Genomic DNA, 19,025 nt, shown 5'->3' with positions numbered 1-19,025 from the left:
TTTACAACAGAGCCACAGCATCCCCTTTCTGCCCAAACAAAAACATGATCATGAGTTATGAAAACAGCTTTGGTGGTTGGAGGTTGGGAGAACTTTCACTTAGGCTAAAAATGGGTTTGTTTTCCTTTTCCTACTTCCAGATTTTGCACTTCTGCTGCTGATATGAAAATTAGATTATTTACTTCAGACCTTCAAGATAAAAATGAATACAAGGTATGTTGACAAGTATAATTTGTAAATCTTTATTTTAAAACATACTTATTATTTTTGCTTTTTTAATTGGATTTATCCCAATTTAAAATGACTTTATGCTTACCTTTAAAATATGTAGTTTAGAATCTCATTTACTTTATTTTAGGCTGTAGTAAGTAACAAGGATCATAGTAAGGACTGCAGATTATAAATCTGATATCACTTATTAAATTAAAATATTAGGTAGACACAGCAAATGAGGGAGAATTAGAAATTCAGTATAATAGACATGAACACACATAGAGTAAGAGTTGAACTTCAAGGGAACACACACAGCACAGCATAGTGAGAGGCAGGACTACAGAGTGGCTAAAAGCACAGACACAGGAGCCAGACCACCTGGCTTTGAACCCCAGCTCTACCACTTTAGTGATAGTGTGACTTTGGTCAAATTCCCAATCTCTCTGTGCTCATTTCCTTACCTGTAAAATGGGGATGATCATAGCTTCTGCCTCATAAGTCAGACAAAGACAAATACTATGTGATCTCACTTATAGGAGGAATTTTTCTAAAGCTGAACTCATAGAAACTGAATAGAATGGTGGTTGTCAGGACCTGGGGAGTGTGGGAAATGGGGAGATGATGATTGAAGCGTACAGACTTCCAGTTATAAGTGGAATAAGTTCTGGGGATCTACTGTACATCATGACAAGTATAGTTAACAATACTGTATTATATACTTGAAAGTTGCTAAAAGAGTAGATCTTAAATGTTCTCACCACAAAACAAAAATGGTAATTTTATGAGGTGATAGAGGTATTAACTAACCCTATTGTGGGAGTCATTTCACTAATCCTATTATGGTAATCGTTTCACAATATATATGTATATCAAATCATCATGTTGTATACCTTAGACTTACACAGTGTTATATGTCTCAATAAAGTGGAGGGGAATTCATTAAATAAATACCTCAGTTTGGATTGAAACTGAATCATGTTTTTTATAAGAACAGTATTGCCTTCTTGACTTTCTAGTAAATCAAAACTGAATAATGTTATAAAACAGATAAACTATAAACTTTTCCAATCATTTAGAAAACAGTAAAAGTTATGCTCTAAACTATATACGATGGGCTATATACAATTTTACCATAATATAGTGCACTGTATATATTAATTTAAAGCTGTATCAGTGATTGTCTGTACAAATGACACATAAAACTTTGACTCATCAAAAGTCAATAGTTACTAACAATTATTGTTAGTTATAATAGACATTAAATATTTAATGTTAATTTGATCTGGCTTGTAGACTGTCACATAAGCTCTGAAGAATGATTTGGAGGACCTGGGTTTGTTAAACTTACACAGGATGTTTGAATCAAGTCCTTTTTTTTCCTAATTACATATTTCCAAATAGTAAACAGTACCAAATAGAACCACTTTATTAATCTTACAACTGAGATCAAATTCAAGTGTTTGGAAGGAAAATAGGAAGCAAGAACAATATCCATTAAAATATTTAAATATCTGATATCTGACAGACCTGTTTAGGATTTCAGTTATAAAGATTTAGACTGATTGGACCTTCCTACTTGCATAGTCCTCTACCTTAAAACTTCCCATTTATTTCTTCTGTGGCCAGAAGAGAATTGCTGGGTTGTTATGATAATGGGCTTATAATACTAGCTGTCTCCAGTGCTGGCAGTCACATTGAGCAAGTGAATAAAGACAGTAGAAGGTGAAGTCCATGCTATGTATTTGTTAGGGAGCAGCCAGTGTACAGAGCAGCAGGTATAAGGTAAAAAATCGAAGGAGACTCTATTTCAGAGCCCCTAGAAAGTTCTTCTAACTTTAACTTATATTTAATCTTTATGTAATAAGTGAGAAATGAGGTGATATGAGGACAGGTACAGTTTTTTTAAAAAAGTCTCTGTTTTTGTAAGAAATGCGTACTAGAAAAGAAAGATCAAGCTAATAACAGTGTGTTGAATGATCAGCTTTCCAAGATAAACCTTCTAGAAAGGTGGGTGTATAAATCATGTTTTAAAAATAGCAGATTGCTTAAGAAATATTTATAGAAAAGAGAAGCATGCAGTGGAAGCAATGAAGTAAAACTATTAGGTAGGAATATTGTAGGTTATTTTCCTGTGTTCTTACTAACTTTTCCCCTTATGTCAGGTTTTAGAGGGCCATTCAGATTTCATTAATGGTTTGGTATTTGATCCCAAAGAAGGCCAAGAAATTGCAAGTGTGAGTGATGATCATACCTGCAGGTATGTTGCTTATATAAGTTACAGCCAAATTTTTGAATTTTCATTTTATTTTAATGAGAACTACATTTTAAAAATTAGAGAAAATGTAAACTTCTATATATATTCCACAAAATGTTATAAAAGAAGCATACTTTATTTAAAATGTAGGTATGACACCAACATGAGTTTCAAAACCAGTGAGTTGAGTTCTCATCCCATTTAATGGAAACTTCCCTTGCTGATTCATGGGTGCCTCTCTGCCTCTTATTTTAGATTTGCACATTTATGAAATCTAAATATATATTAGGTCAAACAGTGGCCACAATCAATAGGATAATAAAAGGCATTTGCCATATTGTGAAGTTATTTCATAGATCCTATCTGATAAGTTAGTGTTTAATAATGAACTGAGAATCTCATTTGCTAGAGCAAGACTCACGGGAAATTTAGCGTTTTGACAAATTCAAAAGTCTCTGTATAAAGTTCTTCTGTAGATGCACTACAATATCACATTCTTCCACCTCACCCCCTAGTTTGGAACAGATCAGGTGGCTATAACGTTTTAATAGTGCCTAAAGCTGGAGAATATCACAAGTAAAGAACGAGATGAAGAGCAAGAGTAGGAGGTGGAAATAAGCTGAAGAGTCAGGAGTGAAGCAGTCATTAGAGGAGTGCCAATTGCTTCATTTGCTTTGACAGTACTGTCAGCAAAAAGAACCACCCCCCAAAAAAAACACTGCTCTGCTATTTTGCATAGCTTTAATGTTTGATAAAGCTATGACAAAATCATTAGTTAATACTTGTATACATATAAAACTACTAAATATGTGTCCTTTCACATTGGAAGTAAAGCCACTAGCTTCTTTTTAAATTTTAATCTTCTCAATAGCTCATCTTTTTAAAGTTATAGAGTCATAGGCCATTATTTTTAATAAAATTTTCATGTCAAGGACATGAAAGATTTACATGACATTAAGATTGTAGGGTCCCGAGTGTTAAAAAAAAACTAAGTTTGGGGCTTCCCTGGTGGCGCAGTGGTTGAGAGTCCGCCTGCCGATGCAGGGAACACGGGTTCGTGCCCCAGTCCGGGAAGATCCCACATGCCGTGGAGCGGCTGGGCCCGTGAGCCATGGCCGCTGAACCTGCGCGTCCGGAGCCTGTGCTCCTCAACGGGAGAGGCCACAACAGTGAGAGGCCTGCGTACCGCAAAAAAACAAAAAAACAAAACTAAGTTTGTATAGCAATGGAAAAATAAGTGGGGCCATTTTTAATGTAAAACTTAAATTAGATCACTAGAGAGAAATAATGACGTTTTAATTCTCTAACACACGGAGCATCCTAATTACAAGCATTTGGAATAATGAAACCTGAGAAGGGGAAAATGAGTGTCTTTGCAAGCCAAGGAATAGCCTCTGAATAGTGAACAACAGCCAGAGGGACCTGGGATTATTCAGAGATTTGTGATTTTTTTTTTGTAGGAGACTTTGGGATTTTCATAGAACAGTAAAATTGTCCTGAAATATAGGGGACTGATAGAGGGTGGCCAGCTTTTTGTCAAGTACGAAGAATTTTTTAAAGTTCTGCTGCCTTCTATTATTACCATCATTTTATTTTAAAAAGAACATTATTACTCTAAAAAGGAGAAAGAACTTAACTTCAAAGTAAGTCATTTAATTTAAATAAATTTAACTTTTTGACATTTACTATGTTGCCCTAATTGTCTTACTTTGCTAGGCTGTGGTTGATGGTGTTATTGTTCAGTGAATACCTACTCTCCCTTTCCTGCTCCTGTGGAAGGAGGTTTTCCCACTTTGTTGGGCTTAGCCATGTGACTTGTTTAAGCCAGTGTAATGTTAGCAGGTGTGACTCAAGCAGACACTTTAAATGTTTTACATGATTTGTCCTGACCAACTGTCCTCTGTCTTCTCCTATAATATAAGCATGTCCTAGATAGCTACTGGCCCCAGAATGCAAAGCACATTAAGCAGATATGGAACCATCTGGCATGAAATAGAACTTCCCACAGACCCATGAGCAAGAAATGTATGCTTATTTTTCTAAGTCTCTGAGATTTTGGAGGTTGGTAACATCATTATAGCAATAGCTGGAGAGCTAAATTTAGAATTTATCAGCTTAATTTGCCAACCAGAAGGGCATTTCTGATTGGCTTTTAAAGTCAAATTTTGGGGCTGAAAGCCAAACAATATAGATAAGATTTTTAACAAAAACAGAAGATATAAGTAAATCAAGTTTAAGGAAGAGTAGTAACATACACTCTCAAAGAAAAGAAGGAATTCTGAGGGGACAAACTACAACAGAAAAATGCTTCAGTACAACTGTCTTCATTAACTCAAAGTACAGAATTGTCTAGTTACGAATAAAGACACCAGCCAAATGGCAGCTGTGCAATTTGGGCAGATGAAATAGCCATTTACATCCTAGGAATCATTCCTGTCACTGTACTAATAGAGTAATGCCTACCATAGTCTGGGTCTCTATGTTGTTGGTAAAGATACCTTAGTGATATCCTTGTCCAATCATACTCAAAGCCTATGTCATCTTGGGAGTAGTATTATATGCTGGTGATGCCATGCTTTAAAATGACATGCTAAATAGAATAACTAGACTGAAGTTCAGTAAAGAAGTAGAGGATTTTAACGACATTTTAAACCAACTAGACATATACAAAACACTCCACATACTCCCAACATCAGCAGAATACACATTCTTCTCAAGTGTATCTGGAACACTCTTTAGAATAAACCATATGTTAGTCCTCAAAATAAATCTACATAATTTTTTTTAAAGATTGAAATCATAAAAGTATCTTCTTTGATCACAGTGGAATGAACAAGAAATCATTAACAGAAGGAAAATAGAACATCTACAGATACATGGAAATTAAATAACACACTGTCATTAATTAGCCAGTAGGTCAAGAAGGAAATCACAAGGGAAATTAGAAAATACCTTGAGATGAGTGAAAATGAAAACACAACATACAGAATTTATGGGATGCAGTAAAAGCAGTGCTCAGAGGGAAATTTATAGCTGTGAGCACCTACATTAAAAAGAAGAAAGGGGCTTCCCTGGTGGCGCAGTGGTTGAGAATCCGCCTGCCGATGCAGGGGACACGGGTTCGTGCCCTGGTCCGGGAAGATCCCACATGCCGCGGAGCAACTAAGCCCGTGAGCCATGGCTGCTAGGCCTGCGCGTCCGGAGCCTGCGCTCCGCAATGGGAGAGGCCACAGCAGTGAGAGGCCCGCATACCGCAAAAAAAAAAAAAAAAAAAAAAGAAAAAAAAAAAAAAGAAGAAGAAAGAACTCAAATCATTAACCTAAATTGACACCTTAAGAAGCTAAAAAAAAAGAGTAAAGACACCCAAAGCTAGCAGAAGTAAGGAAATAATAAAGATTAGAGCAGAGATGAACAGCATAGGGAATGGAAAACAGTAGAATCAATGACACCAAAAGATGTTTCTTTGAAAAGATATAACAAAATTAACATATATAGCTAAAAACATATTATAGCTAAAATTAATTAGCTAGACAGACGAAGAGAGAACACTACAAATGGTAAAATCAGAAAAAGTGGGGACACTACTACCAACCTTACAGAAATGAAAAGGATTATAAGAGAATACTATGAATAGTTATACACCAACAAATTAAATAACCTAGGTGACATGAACAAATTCCTGGAAACACAAAACTGCCAAAACTCAAGGAAAAAATAGAAAATCTGAATAAACTTATAACAAAGAAATTGAATCAGTAATCAAAAATTTCACAACAAAGAAAGGCCAGGACAGGATTCTTCACTGGTAAATTCTACCAAACATTTAAAGAAGAATTAACCACCAGTCTCTCAAATGCTTCCAGAAAGTAGAATAGGAAGAAACACTTTCTAACTCATTCTGTAAGGCCAGCATTATCCTGATACCAAAACCAGACAAAGACATCCCCCAAAAAGAAAACTGCACACCAATATTCCTTATAAATATAGATGCAGAATCCTCAACAACATCCAGCTAAAACTAGAAAACTCTGAGAAGAAAAACAGGAAATCTTTATGACCTTGGATTTGGCAATGGTTTCTTAAATATGACACCAAAAACACGTTTATTAAAAATAAGTACATAGGGCTTCCCTGGTGGCGCAGTGGTTGAGAGTCCGCCTGCCGATGCAGGGGACACGGGTTCGTGCCCCAGTCCGGGAAGATCCCACATGCTATGGAGCGGCTGGGCCCGTGAGCCATGGCCGCTGAGCCTGCGTGTCCAGAGCCTGTGCTCCACAAAGGGAGAGGCCACAACAGTGAGAGGCCTGCATACCGCAAAAGAATAAATAAATAAATAAATAAAATAAAATAACATCAATACATAAATTGGACTTCATCAAAATTTAAAACTCTTGGACACCAGAGGACCCTATCAAGAGAGTGAAAAGACATCCCACTGAGTGGGAGAAGATATTTGCAAATTATGTATCTGATAAGGGTCTTATACAAGATATATAAGGAACTCTTATAATTCAACAATAAAGAGACAAACAACCCAATCAAAAAATGGGCAAAGGACATGAGTAGACAATTCTCTAGAGAAGATATACAAGTAGCTGACAAACACATGAAAAGATGCTGAATGTCATTAGGGAAATGCAAATCAAAAACAAAATGAAATACCAGTAACACTAAAATAACTATAAACAAAAAGTCAGAAAAAACACAAGTGTTGAAGAATGTGAAGAAAGTGAAACCCTCATTGTTTTCTGGCAGGACTGTAAAATGGTGCAGCCAGCATGGAATAGAGTTTGGCAGTTCCTCAGAAAGTTGAACAAGTGACCCAGCATTTCCAATCCTAGGTATATACCCAAAAGAATTAATAACAGGTGTTCATTCAAACAAAAACTTGTAAAGAAATGTTCCTAGCAGCACTATTTACAGTAGCCAAAAGGTGGAAGCAACGCAGATATCCATCAGTAAATGAATGGACAAACAAAATGTGGTGTATGCATACAAGGAAATAGCATTCAGCTATAAAAAAAGAAGGAAGTATAGATACATGCTACACCATGGGTGAAACTGGAAAACACTATGCTAAGTAAAAGAAGCCAGACGTTAAATATTCTATGAATCCATTATATAAAATCTCCAGAAGAAGCAAATCCATAGAAACAAAACAGATTGGTAGTTGCCAGGAGGTTGGAGGACAGGAACTTAGGAGTGACTGCTTAATGGGTACAGTGTTTCATTTTGGAATAATGAAAATGTTCTAGTACTAAATGGTGGTGGTGGTTGCAGAACATTGTGAATGTGCCAGGTGTCCCTGTACACTTTAAAATGGGGAATAAAATAAGTGAATAAAATTTTTTAAATACTAAGCTTCATTATGTCATCCTACAATATGGAGCAGTGCTACAATATGGATTCTTAAACATTTTGTAGGGGCTTCCCTGGTGGCGCAGTGGTTGAGAATCCGCCTGCCGATGCAGGGGACACGGGTTCATGCCCCGGTCCGGGAAGATCCCACATGCCGCGGAGCTGCTGGGCCCGTGAGCCATGGCCGTTGAGCCTGGGCGTCCGGAGCCCGTGCTCCGCAACGGGAGAGGCCAAAAACATTTTGTACTATAAAGAGCAGAAGAAATGTTTCTCTGACTCTGCCAACTCAGAAAAATTATTTTAAATACATTGTTGATCTGTGCATATTTTCTGATGTTTGACTCTGGCGTTTTCAAGGAGACACAGTATTATAATCAGCTAAGAGATTTGTGGCCTTAGGGACACCATTTCAAAACAGTCTGTCCCCTGAGCAGGTTCATCAAGCTTATGTATTTTGTTGAAAATTTCCAAATTCTGAATCAGAATGAAGATAGTCTCACTTGTACTAGTGTGTCAGTCTGTCTATTGAAAAGTTATCATTTGTTTGTCTCTTGATACAGAGAATGAATGTATAGAGAATAAATTAATATAGAGACTAGTTCATTCAGTCAGCAAATATCAAGTGTCCACTATGTGCCAGGTACTGTGCTGGGTACTTGGTAATCACTGATACGTTTTTAAACCTGTGAATAGTCATTTCAGAACCATTTTAATCTTCTCTAAGACTGACAAAAGGATTTTATTTTCTATAAATGTATTACAGTATTAATAAGTAAATATTACTAAATATTTTATGGAGTGCTTTACTGCATACTAACCAACACTAAGTGCCTTACCTATGTAAATTTATTTAATTTTTACAGCAACTCCAAGATAGGTACAATTTTTACCCTCATTTTACAAGATGGGAAGACAGGGCATAGAGAGGCTAATAATTTGTGAAAAGGGACATAGCTATTAAGGAAAGGAACTCAGATATCAAGCAGTGTGGCTCTAGTACCTGCATTCTTAATTCACTCACTCTTCTGCTGAGTGGCAATTTTTTTTTTTTTTGGCTGTGTTGTCTTCCTTGCTGCGCAGGGGCTTTCTCTCTAGTTGCAGCAAGCGGGGGCTACTCTTTGTTGCGGTGAGTAGGCTTCTCATTGCGGTGGCTTCTCTTGTGGTGGAACACAGGCTCCAGGCACGCAGGCTTCAGTGGTTGCAGAGCACGCTGGCTCAGTAGTTGTGGCTCGCGGGCTCTAGAGCACTGGCTCAGTATTTGTGGCTCATGGGCCCTAGAGCGCAGGCTCAGTAGTTGTGGTGCACGGGCTTAGTTGCTCCACAGCATGTGGAATCTTCCCAGATCAGGACTCAAACCCGTGTCCCCTGCACTGGCAGGCAGATTCTTAACCACTGCACCACCAGGGAAGCCCCTGAGTGGCAATTTTCAAATTCACCCTGAGGAGATGGTATTTGTATCTAATAATATTTTAGATGTTTATTACTTCTCTGCATTCTCTAATATGACTTCATTTTTATCAAAGATTCCATCTAGTTTTAGTATTCTATAATCCCTGCAAGTTTATAAGAAAATTGAGTTCTCATTTAACTCAGTGGTTCTTTATCAGTCCCAATACCCCCTTTTTAAACAAACATTTTCTAATGTCTACTATATAATCTTAAATGAAACTCATGGAAAATATAACCTTTCAAAATATATAATTGTAAAAATTTTTATTTTAATTGTACTACATTTCTGTTAAATACTAATAATATTTTAAATAAAATAGTATTTTAACTATACTACACATTTCTATAAAAAACAGATTGTTATAGAATAATAGCGCAGTGTATATGCTCAGATACGACTGCATAAGAAGAAATAGTGAAGTGTAGTCTTTGTCACTCTTTACAAGGAATAAATCTGAGTGTCAGATAAATAAGATAACAGGAAAATGTAAGGCAGAGAGGCAAAGGTGCCAAGTTACACAGTTCCAGGGATATGACTTGCAGAGTACGATGTAAATAGTGCCATCTGGAGTTTTGCAGTGTCATAGCCTTGGGCAAAACTAGTTATTAGAATAAAAACTCAAGTCAGTAGTAATTTTTAAAATTTTACAATGGGAAGTGAAAGAGTATGGAAATAATGCTAATCAAAATAGAAATAACATGACAAGACAAATTATAGGATATCACGGTGAAAAAATAAGGAAGGATAACATTCTTGCAAATTAGCCAGTTTTTATATGGGTAGTATCAAAATAATTCACTGTTACATCAGGAGATGGAGTACTAACAAAATTGCAAAAAAATATATCTCCTATCTTGAAATGGCCCCACCTTTTGAGGTCTTTCTAAATTTTACTGTGAATTCAAAAGTCATGTAGAATGTCTAGCATCCCTGGTTACCTTTCACTAAATGCTTGTAGCACCCCAATCATTAGGACAACCAAAAATGTCCCCTAGGTGTTAGAATCCCCCGCTGTTGAGAATCGTTGATTTAGATAATAATAAGTGACCAGGCCCTATTCTAAGTGTTTTATATGAATTAATTCATTTAATCCTCAAAAACCTTATTTGGTAGATTCTCTTATTCAAGAAGTTTTAGTCTTTTTATATTATTGAAAAAGCAGGTGTTCATATTACCTGTATGTTCTTATCAAAATCAAACATTATGTAGGGTTTAATAAAATTGATAGAATTATACTTAGTGTCATGTCTACAGATGTATTATCTTCTGTTTGTGAAGAATTTATAATTTTTGAAAGATACCTTTGCTAAAACATTCTAATTCCTGAAATGAATATGTCATGTTCTTTCATATGTCATTAGCCCAGTTTTCATATGAGGAGCAAGAGTAAGGAGAAATGGAGTTTTGTAGAGGATGAGGAAAATTATCCTAGAGTAGACTGCTCTGGCCTTTTCACTAATAAGGTATTTTGCAAGGCCAGCCATGCTTTACTACCTTAGAGTCATCTCAGCACAAGAAGAGAGCCCTTGTGTTAGGTATTCAGTGAGTAAGTGGGTGAAGGAATGAATACAATTCTGTATCTGTCACCACATCTTTATTAAAAAGATGCCATTACCAAAGCATCTGACAGGAGATATGTTTAAGAAAAGAAATTCCCAAGTAAATCATAGGATTGCTAGGCATTCAGCCTCATGTGCTACACCATTTCTTTCTTCTTTTTAATTAATTAATTAATTTATTTATTTATTTTTGGCTGTGTTGGGTCTTTGTTGCTGTGCACAGGCTTTCTCTACTTGCGGCGAGGGGGGACTACTCTTCATTGCGGTGCATGGGATTCTCATTGCGGTGGCTTCTCTAACTGCACAGCATGGGCTCTAGGAGCGTGAGTTTCAGTAGTTGTGGCACACGGGCTCAGTAGTTGCACACAGGCTCAGTAGTTGTGGCGCACGGGCTTAGTTGCTCTGCGGCATGTGGGATCTTCCCCAACCAGGATTTGAACCCATGTCCCCTGCATTGGCAGGCAGATTCTTAACCACTGCGCCACCAGGGAAGTCCCTACACCATTTCTTTTATGGTCCCTCATCAAGTCCACCATATACAGGTATGCCATATATACACATATATATGCACAGGAAAATACAAATACTAGTACTTCAAATTATGACCCAGTATCATCCAAAGAAGGTTAAAATTATTACAATATTTGAGAGGTAAATAAGTGCATATTTAGAAAAATTTATTATCCTCTTCTTCCAAAAGAAGGTAAAAATGGTGTTTAAGTATTTAATGGGTTAAGCTTATTATTTTAAAAACTCACTGATACAGAACATCTCATTCCCAGTCAGTGCCAAATAACAGATGTTCTTGTATATTAAAAACAGTACCGTTCTGTAAGAACAAGTCAGACCAACAAGTATTTATTAAAGATGTTTAGTATAGCCAACATTTAGTACTTTGGGGGATACAGAAGAAATAGAAGACCCAGTACTCACTGTTACTACAAAGGATGTCAGAACTAAATCCATTTCCTCCTCCTCCTCCCCAGTAATCTTTTAAAATATTAGATAAAATTTATGGTGAAGGAAAATTGGCTTTGAGAAACCAAGGAATTCTTAGTTCAAGACTAAACTAATAGAGGCATGTAATGTGCTATTCACATTGTCTGTGAAACTTGGGATATTAGTAGTTGCCATGTTCTAGCTGTCATCATTTTTAACAAGAATGGGAGAAAGGGTGGGAAATAAAAAATGTCCTTTTTTTTTTAGAAATATAACCAAATTACTGGATAAGGGAATACTAAATTACATATGATATTCATAAGTCAGTAGTGTCATTTTTTGAAAATTATTACAAGAGAAAAAGAATGTTTATCAGATATCTTATTTATATCCCATGGTAGCTGAGTTGTTTCCATATTACTTCTACTCATGTATATTTGAGTCTTCAAGATCCATAGTTAAGGCAGACTGTTCTCCGCCAACCCCACCCCACCCCAGTTGAGATCACAAAGTAAGTGATCTTTTTAAAAATAGTCCCTGGTGGTGCAATGGTTAAGAATCCACCTGCCAATGCGGGAGACACAGGTTCGATCCCTGGTCCAGGAAGATCCCACAAGCTGCGGATTAACTAAGCCCTTGTGCCACAACTACTGAACCCGCGTGCCTAGAGCCCGTGCTCCACAACAAGAGAAGCCACTGCAACGAGAAGCCCACGCACCGCAACAAAGAGTAGCCCCCGCTCACCACGACTAGAGAAAGGCTGCACACAGCAACGAGGACCCAATGCAGTCAAAAAATAAATTTTAAAAAAGGGATTTTTTAATAAATAAAAATAGTCCTTGTGTGGGAAACAGAGAAAGAAAGGGACTGAGAGCCTTCTGAAGGTAAGCCAATGAAGCATTCCTTGGGAGATCAATCTCCATTTAGGAGCAGTTAAACTATGCCTGAATAATTACAGGTACAAAGTGAAATCAGAAGAATGTGTATTATTCATTATAATGTTATGGTTAAATAATTCCAGAAATAAAATTTTCTGCTTGTCTTCTAAAATTCCCTCTAGTTTTTTATAGCATTTTGAATCAAGATCAATCATTGCATAGTTCTAATAAGAGCTTTAAGAGTGAAATAAAAGAGACAATTTGTGTTGAGTTTACCTCTAGTGAGTGAAACATAAGGATTCAATGTCTTTATAAGAAGCATCCAAAAATTCTAGAAAAACCTTTTGATAGCATTTGCAGATCTTCTTTAATTCAAGGCAGTGAAATAGTGTGTTAATGAAAGATTATAATAGAGTAAAAGTTATAAAATGATGAAAGAATTTTCTGAAATTTTATATGATCATGAACTGGTAATACCACTCTCTAGTATTTAACTCTCTGTTCTCTCATGTGCTCTCGTAGATGAAATATAAAACCAGTACTTCAAAGTGTATTGCCGTATCAGTGATCACAGTAACTTAAGCTTGCTTTATATAGCCATTGTGTGGTTGTAATAAGTGAATTGTATAAATGAGAATCATATCCATGAACATTTTTCAGGTTTATTTTGAAAGTCCATTTATGTAACTGTTAAAGAGTACCTTCCCTCCTTTATAGCATATAGTCAAATTTCAGTTGCCAAGTATATCAAAATTTTTCTTGGAAATAATGAAAGGCTAATATTTCCTTGGTAGTATTACTGGTGTTTGTGTTAAGGTTTATGCTAGTTAAAGGAAAAGTCCTTTTATTCTGAATTCCTTGAAGATGAAATAACTAAATACGATCTGTGTTGAAAACTACCATATGGTATTTCTTTGCAGTTGAGAGTTTAAGTTTGAGGTTTATTTTTTTAACATCTTTATTGGAGTATAATTGCTTTACAATGGTGTGTTAGTTTCTGCTGTATAACAAAGTGAATCAGCTATACATAAACATATATCCCCATATCTCCTCCTTCTTGTGTCTCCCTCCCACCCTCCCTATCCCACCCCTCTATGTGGACACAAAGCACCGAACTGATCTCCCTGTGCTGTGGCTGCTTCCCACCAGCTATCTGTTTTACATTTGGTAGTGTATATATTTCCATGCCACTCTTTCACTTAGTGCCACCTTAGCCTTCTCTCTCCCTGTGTTTGAGGTTTATTTTTAAATATGACAAAATATCTCACAATTCCCATCCTTCAAAAATCTGTTTGTCTCCGTAAGTTGAATAAGATGTCAGTTCTCTGGGGTGGCCTCAGGTAGTTTCTCACCTCTGTGATGATAAATTGGTAGTTTCTGCTGCATTTGTTTTTAGTTTTAAGAAAAAATGAAGGAACAACATGTAAGCTTGTAAGATTTTTTTTTAACCCCTCCAAGCCTTCATGAAGATGTACAATAGTAGATTGTTTTTCGAACAGTATAGTTGGTTTATTAGTGTTATATTTGAAACAGGCCACTTCCTGTCCCCTTCAAAACACACACAGTCTTTGATTATTGACTCTATTTTTGACTCATAATTTTTAATTATTGAAGGATAAAATAGTAAGCATAAGCAATTGTCTTTCATTTTCACCCTTATAATTCTTCTTACTCTCATCAGTAAAATTTCTAATCACTTCATTTATTATTAATACTACTTGCTTAGTAGTATGAAGTATTTTTTTAAAAAGCAGAATTAGTCTAATCTTATTTCTGAATATATTTGAAATACATATACTGAAAGTACCCTTTGCAAAATTCTTATTTTATGCTGTCAGGCCATTTTGTCACCTCCACTGTTAAAACTTTTGCCTAGCTATCAAAGTTTTCTATAGTCTAAGCCACAAGCTGACAATTTATTTACCACTGTAACCTACCATATCCCTATCAAGATTTGTCTACCTAATCCCTCAATCTGTGCATTCAATCATGTGGTTCCCTACCTCTGAACTCCTTTTGCACTTAAAACCAAATATTTGGGCTTCCCTGGTGGCGCACTGGTTGAGAGTCCGCCTGCCGATGCAGGGGACACGGGTTCGTGCTCGGTACGGGTAGATCCCACATGCCGCGGAGCGGCTGGGCCCGTGAGCCATGGCCGCTGAGCCTGCGCGTCCGGAGCCTGTGCTCCGCAGCGGGAGAGGCCACAACAGTGAGAGGCCCGCGTACCGAAAACACAAACAAAAAAACAAATATTTTAGCACTAAATAATTTTGTAATTTGTTTCATCTTTCTTCCTATTTGTGTGTTCACTTACTTAGGAAATATACCACGTTTTCCCCTCTTTTGAATTATCCATAGCATGATGAGTTACTTAGTGCTCAATTACTAGGAAATGGGGGGTGGGGGGAATCTTCATTTTGCTATCACAAACTCAGTGAAAAACATGTTTCTTGTCTAAGAATGTTGGAGGTCCCTTTCCTACACCCAGTAACATTGTAAAGTGCCTTTTCATCTTTATAACTACAACTAGGTATTACTTTTGTTCTTGCTTTCATATTTAATTAATCAATACAGTGATTCATGTGATCCAGACATATCTTTTAGAAAGATTGTGGTTTGTATTTTTTGCTTTACCAGTTAAAGAGAGCCAGATGGATACAGATGTGTCATTTAATGTCATCCATCCCTTCTTTTGTCTGTGTTGTCATAAACATTTGGTAGCAGAAATTTCCTTCTACAATGAACTCCTTAACAGACAATGAGCTGCCAATTAAAAATGAAGAACAAACAAATGAACTAGTATTACCCAGGAAATTTCCTTTTGAATTTTCAGAGGGAACATCTCCCTCTACTAATTGTGAATGCAAAAGACCCTTGAGAATATGTAGGATATCCCATATATGCCAACACCCGATTTATGAGACCTTTTCATTAATTAAATGGGACAATTACATTTAAATACCATGTGGTTAAGCATACTTAATGTTCTGCTAAAAAGCACTCAGCCTGAAATAAGGCAATAATTTTAACAATAAACTACCAAAAGTAAGGTAAGTGTAATTCATAATCTTAGATGTGGATATCTCTTCACCCCTCCATTTTACAACTAAATCTGAGAGTTCTACTTAAGACCACAGAGTTGGGAGGAGTGGAGGTGTCTGTTACACTTGGATTCAAATTGTATCAAAACTCATTTATGTCAGCAGATTAACTTTACCTTAAAAGCTTTAGTTTTGAAATTTCCCTTGCAAACATTTGAATAGGTATACATATATGTTTTATATAGCTCCTGAGTTTTGGTCAAAGTAGTTTAATTTGATGTTATATTTTTATACTTTTTATAAATGGTCTGTTATGTTTCCATGTGTTTGATTATGTGTGTTAAGAAGGTTATAAACCCTTACAGCTTTTATCTTTCTGTGATATACCATTTTCCTGAAAAGTATGCTTCTGTGGCTATAATTAACTTTTAGGTAATTTTTATTTATTATAAACAAATATACTAGCAATAAATTTGGAAATATGAAAATGTGAATTTATGATTTTTTTTTCCTATTACAGTAGAAACTCTCTTATCTGACTTGGTCCAAACCAGTAGCTCCTTAGATTAACGAAAAAGTCAGCAAACTCAGGAAATCATTTTAAAGGAATGTCTACCTACCTTATTTTAATATATAATGTATCTATGAAAATTTGCCAATTTGCCAGTCTTTTGATATTAGACCTAGGCTTGTTGTTTTTCTTAAGTTATGAGTCCATTGATTTGCATTAGACCTCTTTTTTGCCTGAAACACACCTAGTGTCTACAATGAAAACATTTGCTAAGCAGTCGTAATTCAAAAATATCTAGATTTTTATTTTACTTGTTTTTGTAACTGTCATGCATACCTAATTTAAGAGCTTTTTTTTTTCATTTAGAAACTTACCTTTATTTGGTTGCCATCAACTTAGGTTCATTGAAACAGCTCTTTCACATTCATATTGTCCGCTTATATAATATTAATTATGTAATTGCACTAATAAGCATGGGTTTACATCACTTACAAACAGCAGTTCACTAAGCAAAAAACCCATATTCCCTCCAGGTAAGCCTACAACAAATGCACACGTGAGCTATTAGAAAGTAACCTTGTTCTTGTCAGTTCTGCAGAGAGAAAAAGTAGCCTGTCAGAAGGAGGTCAATTAAGAGTCTTTACTATACATTGTGTTCACTACATTTTAAAACTGATGGAAATTTTTTCATACACAGATACATGACAATAAATAAAATGCAAGAAAAAAGGGGGATGATTTGAGAAATCAGCCTTATAAATAAGCCCAACTGAAAAGTTGTGCCTTTTTGCCATTAAGACAAATGTTGCTTTTAAGATTGTTTTGTCAGAAAATTTGTCAAAGAAAGTTTAGACTTTTTCTAAAAGTGATTAAAAAGAAATATGAAAAAAAAAGAGATAAATGAGGCACAGCCAGTCTGGAAACCTATTTCACAATACCTGCTAATGTTGAACCTATCTGTAAGCTATGATCCAGCAATTTCACGCCTAGCAGTTACCCAGCTGGTGGAGGTAGAGGGTGGGGAGATGTGGGCGTCTGTCTGTGTAAGGGGGGGAAGGGGGAATGGTGTGTGGGTGTCTATATTCACTAAAAGACATGTACAGGAAGGTTTATAGCAGTATTATTGGTAATTACCATAAATTAGAAACAACCTAAATGTCTGTCAACAGTAGAATGGGTAAATACACGGCAGTGTACTTAATTAATGGGCTACTATGTACAGCAATGAGAATGAACAAAATACAACATGCAATAGTGTTGGTAAATCTCACAAGATTTAATGATGAGTGAAAGATGCTGGGACTTCCCTGGTGGTGCAGTGGTTAAAAATCCACCTGCCAATGCAGGGGACATGGGTTCAATCCCTGGTCCGGGAAGATCCCACATGCTGTGGAGCAACTAAGCCCGTGCGCCACAACTGCTAAGCCTGCATGCCACAGCTACTGAAGCCCACACACCTAGAGCCCATGCTCTGCAACAAAGAGAAGCCACCACAATGAGAAGTACGTGTACCACAACAAAGAGTAGCCCCCACTCGCCACAGCTAGAGAAAGCCCGCATGCAGCAACGGAGACCCAACAAAGCCAAAAATAAATTTAAAATTTTAATATATTAAAAAAGAAAGATGCCAGACCAAGAAAATACATTCTATAGTATTTTCCATAGGATTCCATCTTTATGATGTTCCAAACCAGCAGATGTAAGCTATGGTGTTAGAAGTCAGGATGGTGGGTACTTTTTGTGAGAAGGCAAGGAAATAGGACTGGAGGGAAGCACAGATGACTTCTAGAGTTCTGGAAATACTATTTTAATTTGGGTGCTTTCTTCAAGTGTGTTCTCTTTGAGCTGTATGCTTCAGTTTGTGTATTTTTATTATATATGGTATACTGCAAAAAATGTATCAAAAAAAGAGGAATGTGACTTCATCTGATGGAACTAATATTAACTAGATGAGACATGCAGTAAAGACACAGGAAAATAAGTTGAGCTCCACAAAAGGATTTAAGAAGAGCTTAATTATGGAATCTATCAAAAAGGGAAATAAGACTTAACAACTTAAAGTGTACCATCTGTAGCTAATTTAGTTATGATAACTCATTTCAGCCCAATTTGTTGTATTTTGCGTATTTAGTACTTGGATCATGCAACTGCTGAAAATTATATAATAAGCATATAATTATAAGCTGTAAATCATTTTATCCTAGTCCTGGAAAGTAATTTGGATTACCCTCCTCATTTTTAAATCAGTTTTTGTTGGTGGTTTGTGTTTGGGTTTTTTTTCCCCCCAAAAATATGTCAGGTTCTGTTCAGGTTAAGTACTGTTTAAAAATTAGACTAAAATTTGGTTCATTGGACAGGAATATACTTCATTAATTGACCTGTTTTATAGAATATCTTTATCCATGTTTTTCAAAATGTCTTTGGTTTCCTTCATTTGAAAAGGAAAAAAATCATGAAAATATTCTGTATGTATTTATTCACTATAATAGCAAACAAAAATCAAATACATGTTAGAATAAGATCAAAAGAATGGAGCCTTTAAACCATTCTGTCATGGGATTCACTGAATATGTAATACAAATTTCTGCTCTTTCAATAGTGGTAAAATATATGCTAGCCCAGCACTTCATTATGTAAAAGGCAATAGAGAAGAAAGAAATATTCAGTTGCCATAACTAATAATCTTATTTATTGTGGGAAGTGAAACACAATTGAATAAACCCATGGTAAATGTGATTCCCCTCTTCAATTAAATTGTAATTGTCTCCCTGTATAGTAAATAGAGATAAAAGTGTTGATTTGGCAAGAGAAAAGTGTATGCT

General features: G+C 36.0%; 1 protein-coding gene across 2 annotated transcripts in view; it reads left to right on the top strand.

Moving 5' to 3' along the window:
• NUP37 (nucleoporin 37) overlaps positions 1 to 19,025 on the top strand; it is a 42,852-nt gene that overhangs the window by 12,116 nt on the left and 11,711 nt on the right. For both annotated transcript variants that reach the window (XM_067009990.1, XM_059081978.1), the window contains exons 4-5: positions 141 to 213; positions 2,376 to 2,470. In XM_067009990.1, coding sequence (XP_066866091.1) covers positions 141 to 213; positions 2,376 to 2,470 — 168 coding nt within the window. The remainder of the gene's footprint in view (positions 1 to 140; positions 214 to 2,375; positions 2,471 to 19,025) is intronic.

This window comes from Kogia breviceps, chromosome 12 (assembly GCF_026419965.1).
Source record: "Kogia breviceps isolate mKogBre1 chromosome 12, mKogBre1 haplotype 1, whole genome shotgun sequence".
NCBI lineage: Eukaryota > Metazoa > Chordata > Mammalia > Artiodactyla > Physeteridae > Kogia > Kogia breviceps.
Note: the sequence above shows the minus strand (reverse complement) of the source record. Positions and strands in the feature narration are given on the sequence as shown.